The sequence below is a fragment of the Lissotriton helveticus genome, chromosome 5_1 (assembly GCF_964261635.1).
Source record: "Lissotriton helveticus chromosome 5_1, aLisHel1.1, whole genome shotgun sequence".
NCBI classification, from domain to species: domain Eukaryota; kingdom Metazoa; phylum Chordata; class Amphibia; order Caudata; family Salamandridae; genus Lissotriton; species Lissotriton helveticus.
The window spans coordinates 907,859,451-907,877,839 of record NC_136065.1 but is presented as its reverse complement, the minus strand read 5'-3'; the positions used below and the strand labels follow the sequence as shown (position 1 = coordinate 907,877,839).

The 18,389-nt window shown below is 44.7% G+C and overlaps 1 protein-coding gene across 5 annotated transcripts in view; it reads left to right on the top strand.

Moving 5' to 3' along the window:
* KCNMA1 (potassium calcium-activated channel subfamily M alpha 1) overlaps window positions 1-18,389 on the top strand; it is a 1,543,535-nt gene that overhangs the window by 1,308,620 nt on the left and 216,526 nt on the right. For all 5 annotated transcript variants that reach the window (XM_078643370.1, XM_078643368.1, XM_078643365.1 and 2 more), the window contains one exon: window positions 17,094-17,217. In XM_078643370.1, coding sequence (XP_078499496.1) covers window positions 17,094-17,217 — 124 coding nt within the window. The remainder of the gene's footprint in view (window positions 1-17,093; window positions 17,218-18,389) is intronic.

Sequence of the window (18,389 nt, the reverse complement as noted above, 5' to 3'; positions counted from 1 at the left end):
GGAAACAGTCGCTAACATCGCTATCTCCTATTATCAACTTTTGGAAATATTCGAGATAAGCGCGAATATCTCCAAAAAGTAACAGCTGCCCTGAGCAGTTCTTAGCCATGTTATCCAATGGGAGGTGGATAACATGGCTAAGAGCATTAGCTCGGTAATGCATGAATATCGCAGAGTTTTCAGCGATATTAATGCATTGCGGTCGTTTTTTATCGTATTTGCGATAAACCTTGATAATAGCAAGGTTTATCTGCGATAATTTCTGACGGTAAAAAAATCTTTGCAATGCATCGTTAGGGATAAATATCGCTTAACTTTGGTAATATGCCCCAACGTCTGTTAACGTTCGATTCGAAGGAAATCAGGAATTGTTGAAAAACATTGTGTGCGCCATCTTGTCTTTTTTCAAATGCCACACTTTTGTCGTGCACGGCAGCCATTTTAGATGCCTTGACCAGACCCACTCTGTGCACGCTGTCGATCCTTAGCATGGCTCCCCACCCTCGCAAGCATCTCACCCAGGCAGTGGTCACCCCCGCTCTCTGTCTTATGCATGGGTAATAAACCTCCCCCCATCTGCGCTGCTCTTCCCTGAGAATCACACCCTGTGCCCGCCCGACACCTCCCTTTCGCCCTATTCACTACCGCACCCTCTGACACTCCTTTTCCTCTGTGTCCGATTGTCCAGGCCGGTCCTAGGCTATCAGCTAGCCCTGCAGATGTAGTTTATGGCCACAGCTGTAAAGAATCACCCCTCTTCAAAGGAGTTATAGTAGATCAAGGCCCACACTCGATGAGATCCGTCACAGCAGAAGCGTTGCTATTATCTGAAAACCATCCTGTATTGTGATTGGGGAGGGGACCGAGCGTGAAGCGGAAGATTCAAGGGATGACTCTTTGTACATCAAAGTTTTTACAATTATGTGTCACATTAAAAATATATAGCACTCCGACAAAGTAGTAAGATTATAAAACTTTAATAATTTATAAATATATACAAGAAAACAAAAATAGTAATAACATATAAACATTTTTAGGGAAAAACAACGAAGTAGCGGTCGGCTGTGCGAATAGTCCCAACGCAGCACAACGTCCAGATTTCCGGCGTGGGGCGTCGCGGGGGGTGGGTCATCAGTAGCAAACTGTTGTGCGAATAGTTCCAAGGCAGCAGAACGCGCCGAAATCTAGATGACACGAAAGTGATGTCTAGTAAGTTGCCACCCAGCAAATAACGGCGTGGGGCGTCGCGGGGGGTGGGTCATCAGTAGCAAACTGTTGTGCGAATAGTTCCAAGGCAGCAGAACGATGGCACCAAGGTGATGTCCAGTAAGTTGCCGCACTGGTTTTGGTATCCTACAATGCTGCTCCGAATAACGGCGTGGGGCGCCCCGGGGGAGTCGGCGTGAACGGGCCTCTCCAGGTGGAGTCTCATCTGTTTTAGTGGGGCGCCCCTTTACCGTTTCAGTTGCCATTCCGTCCGCTTTTGGTCCACTGTGTCAAAATCCGCCATTCAGCTGAGTTGCGCCCACTCTTGCGGTGCAGCGATAGGCGGCTGCCACAGGACTCTCAAAATGGCGGCAGGCTCTTTCCTTTTTGGGCGTGGTCCACTGAAATGGCCCTGGGACACCTTGGAAATCGGACGCTTGTCTGCTAGGTCTTGGACCCCATTCTCGAAAGCGTCCCCTCCGCCTTGAGAATTCATCAAAAGTTTTGGGGGCCCCGACTCCTGCAGGCTTCTGGTGGGGAGCGGCTGCCATGATTGCTCGCGGAATGACCACGACGGAGCTACGAGATGGTGGTGCTCTCATGCTGACGCCAGTTTAGTCTGAAACATCCAGAAACAAGGTGGGGCTTTCATCGTTTGGGGGAAAAAAAAAGTTTTCATCCAATGAAAAGTGTTGTTTTTAGGTCATATGATCAAGCCTTCCATCATTAGGAAACCAAAAGTAAAATGAACCAATGAAAAGTTTTATAAACAAGTCACATGACCTGTTATGCGGCATAGGGTATAAAATGCGGAGAAAATACGTTGGCACGTGAGGCGGCGTCAGTAGCGGACCGATGTGCGAATAGGCCGAAGGCAATACAACGCGCCAAGATCCGGATGGCACCGAGGTGGTGTCCAGCTAGTTGCAGCACTGGTGTGGCCATCCTACAATGCTGAAAGTCGGCGTGGGGCGCCCCGTTGGCCTGTGAGTTTGCGTCAGTAGCGGACCGATGTGCGAATAGGCCGAAGGCAGCACAACGCGCCAAGATCCGGATGGCACCGAGGTGGTGTCTAGTAAGTTGTCGCACTTCTGTGGCCATCCTACAATGTTGAAAGTCGGCGTGGGGCGCCCCGTTGGCCTGTGAGATGGCGTCAGTAGCGGACCGATGTGCGAATGGGGCCAAAGGCAGCGCAACAATATTTTCTGACTGACACCACAAGGCGCTGAGATGCCAAGATCCGGATGGCACCGAGGTGATGTCTAAGTTGCGGACTGATGTGCGAATGGGGCCAAAGGCAGCGTAACAATATTTTTTGTATGGAAGATACCACTAGGCGTTGAGATGCCAAGATTCGGATGGCACTGAGGTGATGTCTAGCAAGTTGGTGTGGTCATCCTACAATGCTGAAACTCGGCGTGGGTCGCCCCATTAGCCTGTGAGATGGCGTCAGTAGCGGACCGATGTGCGAATAGGCCGAAGGCAGCACAACGCGCCAAGATCCGGATGTCACCGTGGTGGTTTCATAGTTGAGAGGCACTTCATCTGCAGTGGGGCGCCGAGATCCGGATGGCACCGAGGTGATGTCTAGCAAGTTGCTGTACTGGTGTGGTCATCCTACAATGCTGAAACTCGGCGTGGGTCGCCCCATTAGCCTGTGAGATGGCGTCAGTAGCGGACCGATGTGCGAATAGGCCGAAGGCAGCACAACGCGCCAAGATCCGGATGTCACCGTGGTGGTTTCATAGTTGAGAGGCACTTCATCTGCAGTGGGGCGCCGAGATCCGGATGGCACCGAGGTGATGTCTAGCAAGTTGCTGTACTGGTGTGGTTATTCTACAATGCTGAAACTCGGCGTGGGGCGCCCCATTAGCCTGTGAGATGGCGTCAGTAGCGGACCGATGTGCGAATGGGGCCAAAGGCAGCGCAACAATATTTTCTGAAGAGAAGACACCAAAAGGTGCTGACATTCCAAGATCCGGATGGCACCGAGGTGGTGTCTAGCAAGCTATGCAGTTGAGTTGTGTGCGCACTTGCGGCGAATAGGTCGAAGGCAGCATAACAATGTTTTCTGAATAGGAGACACCACAAGGCGTTGAGATTCGGTTACCACCGAGGTGATGTCTAGCAAGTTGCCGCACTGGTGTGGCCATCCTACAATACTGCTCCGAATAACGGCGTGGGGTGCCCGAAGGGGGGGGGGGGCCGGCGTGAATGGGCCTTCCTAGGTGGAGGCTCGTCTGCTGTAGTGGGGCGCCCCTTTACCGTTTCAGTTGCCATTCAGCTGAGTTTCGGCTGCTCTTGATGCTACAGCGACAGGCGGCTGCAAGAGGACTCTCAAAATGGCGGCCTGTTCTTTGGATTTGGGCCTGGTCCACTAAAATGGCCCTGGGACACCTTAGAACTCGGACGCTCGATTTTGTTTTCCTTTCCTGTACATGCAAAAAAAGGTAAATGCCCGGTACGTTACACGCTTCATCTGCCACGATGAACTCTCCAGAGGAACCGAAAAAAAATATAGTTGTGGTAACTATACCATGCATCGTCATATGGAGAGGTGGCACCAATTAATTATAGTGCTGCATAAAAGAGAGATTTGGAGGAGAACCCCATACCTGCTAGTACATTCATCAAAGAAGTGGCACTGAGAGCTTCAGAGGCAAGGGAAACGGTCCCAAATATTTAGAAGAACTTTGGAAAGATTAAAATGACATGTTTAGATTGTGGCAAATTAATTTCATGTGGACAGATGAGTGTTACTCTAATAAATACAGCATATGAACATCATCATAGTCGATGGTTGGTAGAGACATTTTGACTATATCCTGGACCTGCCCGTCCTCGCCCAAAATGGCGCCGGAATAAATGGGACTCGTAACTCCTTGTTGTGTACTGGTTGCAGAACCTTGAAATCACGAGATACGTATGCAGTTTTGAAGCACATGGCGGGCGGGGACGAGAATTGATTGAATATTTCGACATCCCTATTGATATTAAGTTCTGATGTGTTATTGATTACTGTACTGTTGAAAGTTTGAATTAACGTCACCCATGGTACTTGCCCGCAAATGTATATCTAGATAATTTTATTGTAACTGGCCCTGTCGTATTTTAATTATAAAATGTACGTCCACCGATTCCGTAACTGTTAGACACCTTAGTTCTTGCAACCTAATGGCCCGCCCGTTACGTTCCTCTACAGTGTAAATGTCTATTCATCATATACGATTACAGTTTGCTCTGTGGCAGGCCCACGTGGTTATAGGCTCGTATTTGTATAATGAAATTTTCACAATAAAGGTTTTTAAAAGAAAACATGGTAGTAGTATATACATTGGTAAAGTTTTTTAATAATAGTGACTGTTTTAGAATCATTAAAAGGCAAGTGAAATAAAGCAGACCAATTACATGAAGGGTAAAAGGTATAATACGAAGGAACGCAGTAAAGATAAATGGTCAAGGGCTGTTGTGTTTTCTATTCCTGCAACATAAAGTGATCGATAAGAATCTCATATTCAGGCGTATCGGCGACTAAGACAGCAGGTCGACCCTCTTTTGCTCAACGGCTCCGTCATGGGACGAAGAAACGCTCTTTTTCTCGAAAAAAGAATATATTTTACTTGCAGGACAGTTGTAAAATTTCCGGGAAAGTACATTAGCCTGGAACATTATAACATATATTTAAGAAAAAATAATGTTCGGAAGTAATGAAAAGCGTAATTTTTAGGTCATATGACCAAGCCTTTCATCATTACAATAAGAAAAGTAAAATGAACCAATGAAAAGTTTTATTAACAAGTCACATGACTTGTTATGCTTACGTTACGCGCTGCGCGCCCCGGATGACTTCCGGATGCGCTAACGCGGCGCGTCATATGACGCATTACGCGACAACGCAGGTACAGAATATAGTCAAAATGTCTCCACCAACCAGCGGTCGGAACACAACCCCTTTCAGCAGGCTAAATAGTTCTGTTAAATGACAACAGAAGGGACAGGCAACAAGAACCATCAGTCAAAGAGGGGAGGGCTAGTTCTTCTCTACCGGGTTACATTGGGGCGCTACCGGAACTGATCGAATTGGTAGTCTACAGTGTTTCTGGATGTTTCAGACTGAAGCTGGGGTTAGCATGAGAGCAGCACAATTTCGTAGCTCCGTCGTGGTCATTCCGCAACCAATCATGGCAGCCGTTCTTTATCGTTATTTTGGGCGGGGTGGGTGGCGGAGCCGAGCTGTTTTGCAGCCATCATTGTGTGGAGTTCAGTTCATCTCACTAGTTTTGTATTTGTCATGAGGGGTTGTTCCTAATGTTTCTATTTTAGCGAGGTCAAAAAGAGATCCCATTAGTGGCCTACTGATTTTGCTCGATTCCTTTTCTTTTTTTTTACACGATTTTTCGTTATCTGCAAAGACTAAACAGAGTATTGCGACTCTGTGTTTGTTTGTAAATAGAGAATGAACCAAAGAGAACTAATTCTAAAACAGTAAATACTTGGATAACAATCAATCAAATGGAGAGAGAAGCAGGCACGACGGATTACAATGGGGGCAAAGGCCTGCGTTAACTACCTTTCACTATCTGCAAAGAGAGAGTACTCCTAATAGAAATGAGGGGGGGGGGCACCATTCAAAGCAGATCAGTGTGCATAAACACGAAAATGTTTTCACTTACCACGTACTTGACATTCGACAGCTTATGATATTTGCTATTAAAAAACCATTGAAATTCACTGAAAAAACCATAGGTTATAGACCATATATAGTTAGGAATTAGCATTTACAAAACCTTGAAAATTCACTGAAAAAACCATAGGTTATAGACCATATATAGTTAGGAATTAGCATTTAAAAAACCTTATTTTACTCACACAAAACCATTGAAATTCCATATATAGTTAGTTGCACTAACTATATATCGCGCACCCGCAATCCACTGCTGATCATGTCACATATTACATCATTCATGACATGGTCAGTGACATCACTGATGACATCACTGATGACATCTCAAATGACATCACTGATGACATCACTGATGACATCTCATTTGACATCATTCTTGTGCTAATACGATAAACCTCTTCAGACTCTAATATAACCTTAGATACACTCAGTGTATACAGACACTCACACACTGCCACTCATCCATGGAGTTACTCACACACCCAGTCAGTCATGCAAAGAAACAATCTCACCTCCATTTCTTCAACTATACAGTTAAACACACCTTACTTATTGAAACATATACTAACACATATTTACTCTCTTATACAATCCCTGATACAAGTTCACAATGATCGATACAACTACTCACTCATTCAGTGGCTCTCATGCACAGTTATTTATATATGCCAACTCTCACATGTACTGTGTTTAACATATGTACTTACTATGACATGTAGCATTGAGATATCCATTCACTCATCAATACACTCATGCACACAGTCAACTGCCCATGTAGCTGTTTCCACATGCACTCTTGAACTCATACACCTAGTGAATAAACTGCTCACACATCTATGCACAGAGTCACACACCTCCCAGCCACCCCTACACAAACTCAATCTCCCATAGAAATACTTGGGCAACCAATTAATAACACATATAGCCTCTCGTATAGCTAATGATCAACACATGCAGCAGTTTACAGAACAACAGACATAATGATGCACAAATTAAGACAGTTTAGTCACTAACCCATGCATTCAGTGAGACACATTTAATCACTCACTCATACAGTCAGTCACGCACCTACTAAATCCTTCATCCAGACACTTATACATCCACTCATTCTTCAATATGTAAAACATATTTAAACTTTACAAAAACACACAGACACTAGATGATGTCATCAGTGATGTCATGTGAGATGTCATCAGTGATGTCATTTGAGATGTCATCAGTGATGTCATCAGTGATGTCACTGACCATGTCATGAATGATGTAATATGTGACATGATCAGCAGTGGATTGCGGGTGCGCGATATATAGTTAGTGCAACTAACTATATATGGAATTTCAATGGTTTTGTGTGAGTAAAATAAGGTTTTTTAAATGCTAATTCCTAACTATATATGGTCTATAACCTATGGTTTTTTCAGTGAATATATATATATATATATATATAAAATACCAAACTCCAACACGTATACACAGCCACAAATGCTGACACTTTGTTCTTCTGAATGGCGCATACCATGCCCAACCAGTGTGACTCTGTCTGAAAACATATGCCAAATTGCAGTCAAATTATAGTGGAACAGAGTGACACCTGTCGCGTCTCAACTTGGCAAGCCGCGGGGTGTGGGGGAGTTGTGCTGACAAGCGAACATGGCTGACAGCCTTGGAAAAGGCCGCCATTTTGCCTGCCTTTCTACACTACTGTGAGTTGTAAACAGAGCGCGATGTGACAAGGGCTGCCAGAGTACCGCGAGAGAAGTTTGGCATTGTGAAATAGTCAAGGGGGTGTTTCAAGCCACTAAATGCTTTTCGCAGCTGTATGAACACTTTTGATGAAGGCTACGTGTTGGCATCGCTGTTAATTGCTGTGCGCGAGAGAGCAAAGGCCTTTAATTAACAGATGACAGTTCATATTGCATCTCTAAAAGGTGAGAAAGAAAAACTGCGAAATGGAACACGTCACCCCTCCTCTATCTTGACTGCTCACCTCTGGTGCTGTTAGAGACTGTTGATCACAAAAAAGGCCCATCGAGAATGGGGTCTCCTAAAGTGCCTGGGATACTGTTGTATTTTGCGTCAGCCAATCCTGCAGGGCACAACAATGCAGGGACAACAACTACAATGTTTTTTACTACTCGTTTATTTATTTATTGTTTGTTTATTTATTCATTTATGCATTTTTATATAGTGCTGACATTACCCAAATGTGCTAGAGTGCTTTACAATGAACTAGGTTAATTTCAAAGCTACATGATTACAAAGACATGCAATTACAAGTCATATAAAGGTGTATAGTAAAAGCAAAGGTTACTCCATAAATTTAGAGAACCTAAGGTAATGTAAAATGTTAGTCTAAACAATGGTTCACATGGAAATACATCTCTTTTGGAGTTTCCCCCGCCAGGAAACAAAATGGGTATAAAAATCTTTTTTTTGACAATGAATGTATTCAGGGTCAGAGGCAAATGTTTTTCTAGCAAAAAGACAGTTGTAATCACTAAAAAATCTTGAATTATATACTGTCAATTAACAAGAACTTGTGCTCATGGCTTTTAGTGAAAAGATGGTGCAGTGGGGTTTGATAGAAGAAATAACAAAAAGTGTATCACTTAAAAAGACATATGACTTATGTTTTATTTAGAATAAAAGGAGTCCACATGAGTCTGATTGTCGACGGCGTTTCGACCTCTGTTATTCTGAGGTCATCATCAGGACAGGGCAAGAGCTCTGTATATAAGAGATCAAGGCGAAATCAATTAAACAAGAGGCCATAATGGATGAGCCCATCAATGAGAGGTCCAAAGAGTCAGTGTAATTGGACCTGGAATAGGTCTTGGAGCCTATATCCTCAAGATCAGCCGACCTGAGGTAGAAGTATCTGTGCAATCTGGATGCCGCTGTTGTGACTATGAGCAAAACGTACCGCTGTATTAGAATTAGGAGTCCAAGATGTATGGTTTAAGAATTAATGAATAATTACGTCCAATGCTTAGAGGGTTTAGGCAGATCTAACATGGATACCAGGCCATGATGGAAGCATACATTTGAATTTACTGAAACGATAATTTCAGGGTAATCAGCAAAATTAGGGTGGGCAATCCGGTGAGTTCTGCTTGTGTCGGGAAGTTCACTGCGATAAAAATCACCAACCAAGTCAATATTCCATCCACCCCAAGCGGGACCGTCAATTCACAACTGCTTATTGCTGCCTTCATGTTATGGACAGAGTATTCAGCAGGGTCTCGGGAGCTGGTGTAAGTCCACTGACTCTTTGAACCTCTCATTTATGGGCTCATCCATTATGCCCTCTTGTTTAAGGCCTGGCCCACCTGGGGTTCCGAGTCAATATCGACTAGACAAGCTTCAACTAGAATAAAATTCTCACCAATTGTAGTGTGAAGAAGCTGTGCTGGCTTGATAGCTCTCCATTTCAGTCTTACGTCATCAGAACCTATGTGTAAGTTACTGGCTCCACACTCCACTCTTAATTTATCCTTCAGGGGTAAGGCAAGTATTTCCTTGAGTGGGTTGTGATACCCATAATTTGAGGGCAAAACGTTCCCCAATAACCCGAGATCAGCCAAATTAGGTAAGAGAAATAAATAATCTAACATAGATGCACAGCATCTACCCCTTTGTGTGGGTAACAAGTGTCCAACAGCCCCGGCAAGATCCATTATATTAAGTAAATCGTAGGAAACCAGGTAGCTCCTGAATTCTATCCCTCTGGTGTTGGTACCAAACAAATGTTTTTCATGGTTGTTCCCACGAGTTAAAGTACAAACAGATGGGGACTTTACATCTAAGGGCAGTCTTGCATGAAAATCTCCTGCCAGGCAAAAACCAGCCGATAAGGCTTGGGCAGCAACATCGTTCTGTAATTCCGAAAGATATTCAAATACAGATGAAAAATTTGTGTTCAGGGCGCTACAGAAATTATTGTTACAAAAATTAATTACAAATAAAGTCATACTTCTCTTAAATTTTAGAACCTGAAAATTATTACTACTGGTAATCATTACTTTGGCGCTGCCCCCCGCTGCTAGAGTCACCCAGATGGCCAGACCACCAGTTGCTCGCCCAGATCAGGAGGGTACTGCTGGAATGTCGTAAACAAGTGCCAGATGTATCAACATTGCATTTTGCGATTCTAAGATAGCAAATGTTAGCGATTCGCTATTTTAGAATCGCAAAATGCAATGTATGTAGGTTTCGTAAAAAAAATAGCGATTCCCACATATTACTTAATAGCGAATCGGAAATTGCAATTCACTGTTAAGGAATGCATTCCCATTCATTCCTATTCTATGGGCCTAGAGGCCCATAGGAATAAATGGGAAGGCATTCGCAATTTGCGATTACCAAAGAGGTAATCGCGAATTGCGAATACAATTGCAAGGGTGCCAGGTGCTATAAGGCCCCCCTGATGCACCCCCCCCCCCAAAAAAAAAGGTAAGTGTGCACATGTGGCGCACACACATGCCCTAAGGGCATGTGTGTGCGCCACATGACACTTAGAAAAATGCAATTTTGTGCATTTTTCTAAGAATTTGCAAATTACCACCAACTTGAATTTGGTGGTAATTTGTGATTCCTTAAAGCAACTTTGCATTCTGTGAAATGCAGAGCATTTAGGGAATCGCTATCTGCGATTGCCTAACTGCATTCACAAAATAGGTAATCGCAAAAATTGCGATTACCTATTTTGCAAATGCCTTTTGGGTTGGTACATCCCAAAAGGCATTTTACCATTTGCGACTGGTAAAACCCTTGATACATCTGGCCAACGTTACCAGAAACAGAAGTATGTCATATTGCCTTACCAGCATTAGCCAATAGTGTGGCATTCGTTTTTTTAAAAGATCAGCATCATTCCAACTTACAATCCACAGCATTGTGTCTCCCACACTCCTAACATTGTCAGGGGGAGAACTTGGAAATATGATAGTGCATGGAGACTGATTCCTAGGTGAGGGCAATGATAGTGCCCTTCTATCATTTTGGGCATTACTGAGTTAATCCAAACCCTCTAGGTGACTTAAGGCAGAGAACTTAGTGTTAAATGCAATATGAGACCCAAGACTATTTTGACTTATGTAGCCTAGATGGATGCCCTACCCATTTGGTTTACAGAAATAGTCTAAAGGAAGAGCGCAGATATTGGTTTGGATACTATTGCTAACCGCCTTTACAGCCAATAAGTTTCTCACAATATGAGATCTCCGAAAATTCATGACAATACGATCCTCTGCAATTAACTTTTTAGAACGGCCCAGCCACGCTACCCTCTGGACCATCAGGATCTCGTTGAAATGGAGACTACTAAAATGTTTGTGTTTATGGAGCCAGTCTATGGTCTTATTGCATAACTCAATCCTGGATTCTTCCTGGGATTCCTTGAGGGGTGACTCCTGCAAGCCCTAAAACATATGGGCACAATGCAGGAAGTAAATCAAGGTAATCTTTCATAAGCGAAAAAGAGTTTCAGACCGGTTTTGATCGGTTGAGCTGATGCCCAAGTAGCCATTATCTTGTGTAATTGGATTGTCCGAATGGACTACATGAGGGAGCTTCAACTGAGCATTGCATGATCCTAACTTGCTGTTTTTTTGGGGGTTTCTCCTTAGTACCGTCGCTACCAGTGGTTGAAGTGCTATTAGACAGGATAGTTTGGCATGAATTTTTCGCCCCGTTGGGCTTTAAAGAGTTAGGTGGAGGTGGTAGTAGGAGCTTAGAAATTTCACTGGCGGAAAACGTATGGGCAGTGTCAAATACCCTACTTTTAGTGTTACTCAATTGGTCCTTAATAGGTTTGAGTTTATCTTCTAAGATGGCACAAAGCCTTTCACAGAGAGTATCAAGATTAAACAACCCGTACATCGGCGCGATCTAGAGTCTGTGTTGACTGTGTTAGAGGTTGCTTAATGCACCACGAAGTAAGTTGGCCCTGGTTTGCAGCGTTTTGTCTTCTTACCCCTGTATGGAACTTAGTAGCAGTCTTTGGCTCTGGGACTGACACAATACTGGTGGTACTTTGAGGGGCTGTTAGGCCGACAATTTTATTAGGCACCAATGCAAGGAGGGCAGGGGAGGTTCTTAACTGTGTCGTGATGCCTGTAGGACAAGTTGCCATTATACCCTCTGTCAATGAAGGATTAAATAAATGGACTTCTCAATTAAGGCCACATTCCAATAATAGTCTCCACTCGGTTAGCATAATTTCTTTTGAATCAATACTCATTGCCCTTTCCAGCATGCTGCTGATGGTTGTAGTAGGGAAGGTTGTGGGCCCCCTCCCTTTGGTCCGCCAATAGCCTTCCATTTCCCCATTCGCAAAGGATAACTCTTACCAGGTTATAGGTATGGCGATGACAACAGATGAAACAGAAGGTAGGCCCAGCCTCATCGAGCTTCGGAAGGGCGCAGGGGGCGTGCCCTTGGCCCGTGCTTCGCCCAGGCACGCCCATGCGCTTCCTGTGGGACCCAGGTGCTCTTATGTAGTTTATGTCAGCCCCTCTTTCCCCCTCAGTACAAGGGCCTCTCTTTAGCCCAAACAATGCTGCAAACCAGTACAGGATCAATGTCCAGCATTTAGATTATCACTCATTTATCCTTTTTTTTGTGGCACACTATATGAGGACTGGAGCACGTGTACTTAGTCTATCATTTATTTATTTATTTGAGTTGTATATAGCGCTGGCTAGACCCGGAGGTATCAGAGCCCTTTATATAAGGTTCCACAAAAATTACAAAATTACATCAGTTAAGAGTTACATCCGTTACTAGAAAAAAATTTGCAGGAGCGAAGAAGAGGGGGTAAACATGAGTCAGCACACTGGAGCAGGAAGGGTTTCCTTTACCAATTAATGGTGTGGTAACATGGTGTGGAAAAGATTTATCGGCATGGCTGACGGCAGCATGTAGTGCGGTTGCTTTTGCGGCCACGGCGTGGCTTGTTTTGCGCTTTTCATGGCATGTCCACTCTGAGTGGGGGCATCCGCTAGTCTGTTTGCCTCCTACTGACATGCTGCTGAATCATTAAAGGACGTCAACTCTGAAAAGCAAAATACATTTGGGCAAATTGCTGAAATATTTAAAGTGCAGCCTGTTCAGGCTTTTACTGTGTGACGATCCTTGTCAGAAATTGTATGTTGTAAAAGCAGACATTTTGGTGTTCTGTCGCCTTGTTCGTCAGATATTGCAAGCCCTTGTAACCTATAAGTACCATGAGGTGCAGTGCTCAATTAGGAAATAATAAAATAGGTGAAATCGCCCTTGTCAGCTAGCACCACATATTGCCCCTGCCAGCACTGCCAATGACAGCACCAGCACAAACTACTAACCATCACATTCCTATAAGTGTGATAATTCAGGATATTCCAGGTCCCAAAGCTATAAGAATGGCTTGGGAGGCAGGTATTAGTCATTAGAATTAGTAAACAATTTTGTTGTGCTCGTTTCTAAATTAGACAAACTGCGCCACTTTGTGGCAGACTGTCCTAAGTGCCTGTGTTGTCAAGTGCCAGCGCCAAGCACCGGAAACCACTGGCTCAAATCAAGCACTGATGAGATGACCTCTCCTGAAACATAAAAGTCTTACCTAGATGTGATGTATATCCAGCACAGAAAAATAAAATAAAAAAAAATCTTTTTGCCGCTGGTCTAATTAGCATTTAACCAAACTGACGTATGAAACCTAGTATGGCCATTATTGGTTCTCCTTTTCACTCTTTGGGGCTTATTTACAAGCCCAATGTACTGCCATAACGTCACTTTTCTGGACGTTCCCGTGGTGCACTAGGCTTACCCGTATCTACGAGGTCATGGAAAGCCACACTGCGTGGCTTTTTATGGCCTCATAGATATGGTGAAAGGCAACGCAGCGCAAGTCGCTGTGTTGCCTCACACTGCATGGGGGAGGTGTGCCATGGGCATTGAGGTGGGTGTTCCCACTCAATGCCCATGGTTTTTGACACATTCCCAGATTACAACATAGCATTAATCTGGGAATAGGTCAAACCCATGTGCCTGCCCAGGGTAGGAGCACCAGTAGTTTTTGTGGAGGAAGGTGTCCCTTCCTGCACAAACACAACTCGATCTCAACACAGGGTGCAAAGGTGCCTGCTTTGGCGCATAACAGCCATTTGTGAGCCAGCGTTGTGAAAAAGGACAGAAATGCATTGTATCTCATAGATACCGTAATTCCTGCCCTTTTGTTTTGACGCAGGGCTGATCACCAAGAAGCCTTCCTCTGCTGCCCTGCACCAAAATAATGTAAATGAGACCCTCTGTGTGCTTGTGCTCCACTGTAAGGCGTGTTGTGCAGTCCCAGCCCACTCTCCGTCAGATCCCCCAGTGATATCTTCCCTCTCTCTGTACACCTTACTAGGACTGGGTGGTAAATTCCGTTCCGCTCGCGTAATTTGCAGAATTTGGGTAATTCCGCGTTCCGCGGAGAACGCGGAATTGCCAAAAATTCCGCGATCCGCGGCTTCGCAGAATTTTTTGCTTGTTCGTGCTTTCAAAATGCGTGTTCGTGAGATATTTCTCTCCGAGCACGCAAACAGCGTTTGCGAACAAGAAAAAAGCATTGTGAACACGCAGAACAAGCAATATCGTGTGTTCATGGAACTTTTGCGTGCTCGCGGAGATTTTATACCATTTTGCGGAGCTTTGCGTAGCGCGACTACGCAAATTCCGCCCACTCCTACACCTTACTGTCCCATGCTACAGTCTGCATGGCTCCCTCCAGTACTCCCCATTCACCTCTCTGACACAACTATCCAGGCAGCTGCTGCACCAACAATGGAGCACATCTTCGGGCCCACTCACAGCAACAAAACCCTTCTCCTTGCCTTCCTGCTTGTGCCTGCATTCTATAATGGCCTTGTTTGCTTTTGCAATGTTTATTTAAGCCTTCAATTAAATGAATATTTCTTTGTGTGGTTTTTTTAAGCTGTATGGGGCAGATTTATGAGGCTCTTGCGCCTCCTTGCGCCGCAATTGCGTCACGTAATGTGACGCAACGGCGGCGCAAACAATGTGCCCTATTTACAACGTGACGCATCTAGGAGATGCGTCACGTTGGAAACCCCTGCACCATAAGGAGGCGTTCCTGCGCAGGGGGGGCGTTCCTGCGCAGGAACGCCTCCTAAAAGTGGCTGAGTGAAACCTATGAGATTTCACTCAGTCACTTTCTACGTCAATTCCCTACGCCTGCTTGAAGCAGGCGTAAGGGTGACGCACCATACATTGAACCGGTGGGCCCTGTGCATTGCAGGAGTCATGTCGCACTTGCGACATGACTCCTGCAATGCGCCGCCCGTGCGCCGAGAGATGCGTCACGCATCTTCACTGCCTTGCACCATGGTGCGCCGCATCATAAATGCGGCGCACCATGGGTGGCGGGGCAGTGGCGCACTGTGGCGCATGTTAACTGGCGCATCCCTGGGGATGCGCCAGTTAACATAAATCTGCCCCTATATTTTTATTTAGATTTATAGTGATTTCCCTAAGTGACATATCTCACCAAAAGGGCCTTCATGTAAACAAAAAAATTCTTCTTTTTTAACTAGCTCAGTGGACCAATCTTGAGCCGATTCAGTCATTTCATGCAGAGTCAATAATCTTAGCTCAGTAACAAGATTTCTGTCACACTTCAATAGACATTACTCGGGTGGTGTGTTGAGTTATTACCATCCTGATGGTGTTATTTTGCAGAAAAAGATATTCCATAGGTTTCCCCTCTTCATGTTTAACCATCATGAGGCGAGTAGGCATCATGAAGTAACCCTTCTCATAATATAATACCTTCTACCTTAACCTTTTGATCTATGAAAACCTTGTAAACAGGGCAGCATTCGAAAGCCACATGTAAGTAAACCACCATTAGGGAATATCTCTCCTAGTAAAAAAATATGACATTCACAGCAGGCCAACACAGAAAGGCATTGTTCTTTGCACTAGGCAGAGGTGAGTGTCAGGTTTTTCGTTTACAGCTTTGTTTGAGCTTTATGAAGTAATAAAGCACTGTAACCCACCGTGAGAGCAGCTTACAGACATGAACTGTACACATTTTAGCAGTTTAAACATATTACAAAATATTGCTGGCGAGTGAGATTTAGCATCCGTTAGTTGGTGAGTGTGAGTGAGATTTAGCATCCGTTAGTTGGTGAGTGTGAGTGAGATTTGGCATCCGTTAGTTGGTGAGTGTGAGTGAGATTTGGCATCCGTTAGTTGGTGAGTGTGAGTGAGATTTGGCATCCGTTAGTTGGTGAGTGTGAGTGAGATTTGGCATCCGTTAGTTGGTGAGTGTGAGTGAGATTTGGCATCCGTTAGTTGGTGAGTGTGAGTGAGATTTAGCATCCGTTAGTTGGTGAGTGTGAGTGAGATTTGGCATCCGTTAGTGCTATTTTCTAAAAACGGGTGGACACCAGTGTTCGCAAACGGGCACGGCCAGAGGGCTGCCGTTTGAGTATATTTGCTGCAGCTTGAGAAGATTTTCTACTCGAGCGGCGGCAAATCAACTCGAATGGCCTCTCGCTCTTGTGCAATGCACAGTGCAGTTTACGCTGATTTTCAGCGCTGCTCGTGCTGCAGGCACTACATTGCGCCACAAGCTGCATGAGTTACATATTTTTTGCCCATTGGCGAAATTAAACAGTATCTCGCCGAGGTTTTCTGTAACTCTCTGGAATTCAAACTCCATGAGTTCCACCCACCCCTAGTACATATACGCTAGAACTGGATGTTGTTGAACAGAACAGAAAGAAGTATTACGGATTACAAAGTGAGTAGATGGGGATGAGAATTTAGTTGGGCATAGATAACGAAGGTGGTGTCGGAGTCTTAATGAGCATCTCCACTACAGAAGGATGCTGATGTTGGGAGGAGGACCACATTTATTTAATTATTTATTTAGAAAGTTTTAGCACTCCTGTGCCTATCAATTTGGTGATCCCACTTCCAGGCCTCAGGGATTACCAGCCAAGATTAAGGGCATCAAAAGTCAATAAGAAAAAAGTAAAGCAAAAACACAATATAGAAATGGGAAAAGAACCTTACTTCATGGGTAGACGTCAGCTATCTATATGGGGAATCAGTGAAACCTCACAAAATACATTTTGGAGCAAAGGAATATATCATTAAGACTATCATTCTCACATGATCACACAATAGTTACCAATTGTGCCTTCTTTTTTCACAGACACGACCCCCTGTTAATGCCTGCCAATGACCAGATCGACAACATGGATAGCAGTGTGAAAAAATATGACTCAACGGGGATGTTCCACTGGTGTCCGGCCAAGGAAATGGAGAAAGTTATCCTGGTGAGAACAAACGAGTTGCATACAGTGTCAAATGTTTTACCTCGGGACATGTGCGGTATATTCAATAACTACATCCTGTCCTTTGGACTTAAGATACCATTCACAGGGTTTGTATAGCAGTATATTGAGTTTAACCCCTTGGCTGCGGCGCCGATTCCCCCTGCTGTGCTGGGGGGAGGGGAGGCGCGCACAGCGCCCCAGTGGTCATGATGAGCTCAGCTCGTCATGAGCCACGTTTCTTGTGTGCTCATGACGATCTGAGCTCGTCATGACCACACCCGTTCGTTAGAACGCCCAGCACAGGAGGGGAATTAGCCCCGCACCTGAGCGTTCTAACGGTCATGACGAGCTCAGCTCGTCATGAGCACACGAGAACCGTGGCTCATGAAGAGCTGAGCTCATCATGAGCATGGGAGGGGTTAATAATCTCGACCTACGATAAAATCACATCTACTGCATCACCAACCAGGAAATCGTCGAGGTAAGTATACAATTGATGGTTTTCCACTATGTTAACCAAACTTACCTGGGGATATTTACAAGAAAATGCCAGAGCGGGTGTTATGCCAAAATTGACAGCAGCGCACTCCAGCCTTGTCAAAACTCAGGGATGAGCCATATTTACAAAAGTTCGCCGCACCCCTGTGTTTCCCCTAGCCATTCTAACACCAGGTATTACCTGCCGTTAGTTTTTGGTGCTGCCCCAGCCTTGTACATCTGGGGCAGCATCAAAAAGCAATCAGTGTTGCGTTGAAACGCCCAGTGCAACACCCATTACCTGCCCCTTTTCAGCAGCAGACTGCGGCGGAAAGGGACATATTTACAAGGTGGCGTTAAGCCACATGAAGAGGCTTAATGTCACCTTGTAAATATGGGAATGGCGCAAAGCAAAGCAACCGGAGCGTCTGAGGCTCTGTGGGCATTAGGGGCTTGTAAATATGCCCCACCCCATGATGTAGTAGTTAGGTCGATGAAGTAAATGTAAGTTTTTTTGTCACGCGACTTATCGTATTTCGTATGGTGGTGATCTAGCAATCATCATCATCGGCTTTTAGTGCTATTGAACAATTGGAGACTGGAAGGATAGCAAGGATCACATTAATGAACTACAACTGAATTTTCCAGCTGTGCTACAATAATAAACGCGCTTTTGACGCTGATGCTATTTTCAG